Source organism: Lucilia cuprina, chromosome 6, assembly GCF_022045245.1.
Source record: "Lucilia cuprina isolate Lc7/37 chromosome 6, ASM2204524v1, whole genome shotgun sequence".
In the NCBI taxonomy this organism is placed as follows: domain Eukaryota; kingdom Metazoa; phylum Arthropoda; class Insecta; order Diptera; family Calliphoridae; genus Lucilia; species Lucilia cuprina.
The window spans coordinates 42,167,156-42,171,305 of record NC_060954.1 but is presented as its reverse complement, the minus strand read 5'-3'; the positions used below and the strand labels follow the sequence as shown (position 1 = coordinate 42,171,305).

General features: G+C 26.7%; 1 protein-coding gene across 1 annotated transcript in view; it reads right to left on the bottom strand.

Moving 5' to 3' along the window:
- Positions 1 to 1,411: 1,411 nt before the first annotated feature.
- LOC111684850 (diuretic hormone receptor) overlaps positions 1,412 to 4,150 on the bottom strand; it is a 16,460-nt gene continuing 13,721 nt past the window's right edge. Inside the window, exons 8-9 of the mRNA XM_046954103.1 lie at positions 3,578 to 3,702; positions 1,412 to 1,490 (exon numbers count right to left, since the gene is read on the bottom strand). Coding sequence (XP_046810059.1) covers positions 1,412 to 1,490; positions 3,578 to 3,702 — 204 coding nt within the window. The remainder of the gene's footprint in view (positions 1,491 to 3,577; positions 3,703 to 4,150) is intronic.

Here is a 4,150-nt window from a genome sequence, read left to right as displayed (position 1 = left end):
GTTAGTTAGTTAGTTAGTTAGTTAGTAAGTTAGTTAGTTAGTTAGTTAGTTAGTTAGTTAGTTAGTTAGTTAGTTAGTTAGTTAGTTAGTTAGTTAGTTAGTTAGTTACTTGGAGGGGACTCCAAGCAGAGGTATCAGGTGTGATGAATTAAACTTTCTTATGCAGTAGTTTACTTGTGATTAAAGAAAAGTACAGTAGTAATGGAAACTTTATAACTATTCTTCTTTATTTTAAAGTTTACTTTCCATCAACAACAAGAATATTCCTTTAAAGAATTTCTTTCCTATTATTTGTAATTTTTATTGAATAAAATTTTATTCATAATTTACATATTTGTGACATTTTATTTAAAGTCTTCCTCAGAGTAACTGTTACAGAAGAGACAATAGAACATAAATAATATAAATACAAGCAAATAAGAAATACTACTCGGTATACAACGACACCTAAGAAATACAAAATAGACTTGTTAATAGATAATTCAGTAATAGACTAGCCAATATGCAGACACAAACTACTCACTTGTTAAAGGTCTAATCTAAAGACTCATTATGTACTAAAGTTTTGCAAAAGATTCGTCAATAGACTAGTTAATAAACTAGTCAATAAATTTACTATTTGTCAATAATCTATGCAATACGCTAGTCCAAATACTAGTCACAAAAACTGGATTCTAAAGTCTAGAAAACCTTTAATATCCACTCTCTATAATAGTGCAGTGTTCATAAATAAACGATACAACTTTAAACTAATGTCACAAACATATACACAATTAATAGGAAATACCAACAACAAGTACAACAAATATTTTTCCTCTTGTACAATAACGATATACACACACACACAGATACACGTTTTCTTTATAAGAAGTACATGTGTTTTCGTAAGTAAATACAAAAGTGAGAATGAGAAAACATTACAAATGCATAGATAGAGTGTGTAAGCAGTTGTTTGTGTTCATGTTAGTTTGCATTGTATACAAATGAAACTACAAAAGACTGACCAAGTGATTAAATATAAAAACAAATTGTGATAAGGAAATACAAGAACAATAGAAAAGGAAGAGAACACAGTATCATGTACAGAGAAGTAAATGTTGTTATAGCTTTAGTTATAGTTTGATTACAATTGCAACTGCTAGCAGAATGCGACTGGCAACAAAATAATTGTTTAAGTTTAAATAAAATAACACGACAAGATGAGTTAGAGAGTTCAATGTAAGTAAAAGCGAGTAATTTTTGTTCTGTAAACTATTTAGTAGTTACGTAGTCACAATTGTAATCAGACTATAACTTGAAGTGAAAATTATAAATATTTATGTTGTGTTTAATTTAAAATTACAAGTTGTTGACATTTACAAAACAACTACTGTTTTTGTTGTTGTGTTAATATATTTATTTGAATACATTTTTATTGCAATGCTCTTAGAAGTACATACCGTAAACTTTCAGTTCTTGATCTTTGTGAATAGTCTTTGGACAAACGATGTCTGTAATAGAAAGAAAAGAAATGTTAATTTTAAATAAATAGCTAAACAATTGTAACATTAGTAATTGAAAAAGCACTTATATCTTTTTAAATAAATGCTGTTAATTGACATTGTTATAGTTTAAGCTAAGTAAAAATAGAAGAAGTAATTTTCAGTTAAACATTTAAAAATATAGTATTTTCAGATGTATGAACCCAGAATATGAAAAAAATAATTTCATGTTATCTCATATCAACTTGTTAATGCCCTTAAGTGTATACCTTGAAGCAAATTTTTTCAAATGTATATTTAATTCTTTTGCTACTACTTTTGCTTAATCTCTTATAGACAATTTGTGGTTCTTTTCCTTTGTGAAAATCTAATATTACATCACTTATAGCTTTATTATAAAAATATACCAAAACAAAGATTTACCTTAAAAAAACCATCTACATAAATAAAAAACAAATTAAGTCATGTGTAAATATTTCAAAACGTATTAAAACCCGCAAAACAAAATGATATTTGGTTTTATCCTAAATACAATTTTACTAAAACATTAGGAGTGTTCAAAACCGAAATGTCGAATAATCTAAGCATTTCATGAATTACCTCTGAGGAAGACTTTAAATAAAATGTTACAAATATGTAAATTATGAAAAAAAATCTCATTCAATGAAAATTACGAATGTCAGGAAAGAAATTTTTTAAAGGAATATTCTTGTTGTTGATGGAAACTCGCAAAAGAAGAATATTTATGAAGTTTCTATTACCACTGTACTAACTAACTAACTAACTAACTAACTAACTAACTAACTAACTAACTAACTAACTAACTAACTAACTAACTAACTAACTAACTAACTAATTAACTAACTAATTAACTAACTAACTAACTTACTAACTTACTAACTTACTAACTTACTAACTTACTAACTTACTAACTTACTAACTTACTAACTTACTAACTTACTAACTTACTAACTTACTAACTTACTAACTTACTAACATACCAACTTACTAACTTACTAACTAACTCACAAACTTACTAACATAATAACTTTCTCACGATCTAACTAACTTACTGACTTACTAAATCACTAACTTACTAACATTTTATTAAGCTAAGAGGTGGAATAGAGGTTTATATCAAAATAAAATTTGAAAAACCTTTTATGTTGAAATTTTAGTGTTTGAGATACATCAGTCTGACTGTAAACGAAAGGGTTTTTATACAATCTACTACAAATTGTATTTAAGAAAGATTTTGTAATTCAATTTGTGTTACACTTTATATTTCTGAATTAAGAATTTGGTGAATGTCTCTAACTTGAATTAATTCATACAAAGCCCTGTCTGTAACTTGGATAGATATTAAGAATTTATACTAAAACATACTTATCAAATTCCCGATATAGAAGGGCATAAAAGAAGTTTTGCATTCAAACTCAATTAAAAGATTTTTATTCAAAACACTGCTCATATACAAAGAATATATAAATTTCTTTATATTATATTTGTTAATAAAAAATCAGTTAATGCTTTTAAATTAAAAAAAATATCCTTAAATTATAAAAAAACATTCAAGTAAAAATTAAATTATTCTCTTCATTTCTGGTTTCATAAGCATGTTTGCCTAATTAATTTTGTTTTAAAATAGTAGTTAGAAGTGAAACCATACTAATAAACATACTTCCTGCACACACTAAGTAAAAATACAAAAATTAAAAAATCCTCACCCTAGGGAAATTGTTTAAAATTAAATTAGAAATAAACAACAATAAAATTTGAATAAACATTAGATTAGAAATTAACTGAATTAACCAAAAAATAAAAAGAACAAAAACAGACATAAAAAAGAAAAACAAACAACAACAAACAAACTTAACAAAAAGCGGTTAGATTTAAAATTAAAAATAAATAAATTAATTCGTAAACTTAATTCAACATATAAGTATTTTGTACGTACATGAAACATATTTATAAAAGACCAAAGAAATGAAATAAAAAACAATAAGAATAAAAATGAAAACAATTAAAAAGAGACTCAATAACCTATACTAACTTTTCCTCGTCGTTTAAATTTCAAAAGTTTGAAGCAATATTACCTGCGATTCCTATTAGAACTGCCACGTCTCAGATTGCGATTGTCACGCCATCTAATAAAACGATGACGCAACGTTTGACGTACCTCTGAGTTGAGGAAACAAAAGAATAAGGAGACAAAGAACCCCTGTGAAACGAGATAAAAATTAAAAAGAAAACGCATTAATTATGCAATAATTAATCTACTAAAATCAGGAATAAATTGCTTAAGGTGATGATGGAGGAATTTTAATGGCAGCAGATTGCTGTAATGTAATAAAATCTGGAAGGGAAGCGATGTATAGAACATATAGAGAACAATCTATAGACTGGACTATAGAACAATCTAAAGACTGGACTATAGAACAGTCTATAGACTGGACTATAGAACAGTCTATAGTCTAGACTATAGAACAGTCTAAAGACTGGACTATAGAACAGTCTATAGTCTAGACTATAGAACAGTCTATAGTTTGGACTATAGAACTGTCTATAGTGTGGACTATAGAACAGTCTATAGTCTGGACTATAGAACAGTCTATAGTCTGGACTATAGAACAGTCTATAGTCTGGACTATAGAACAGTCTATAGTCTG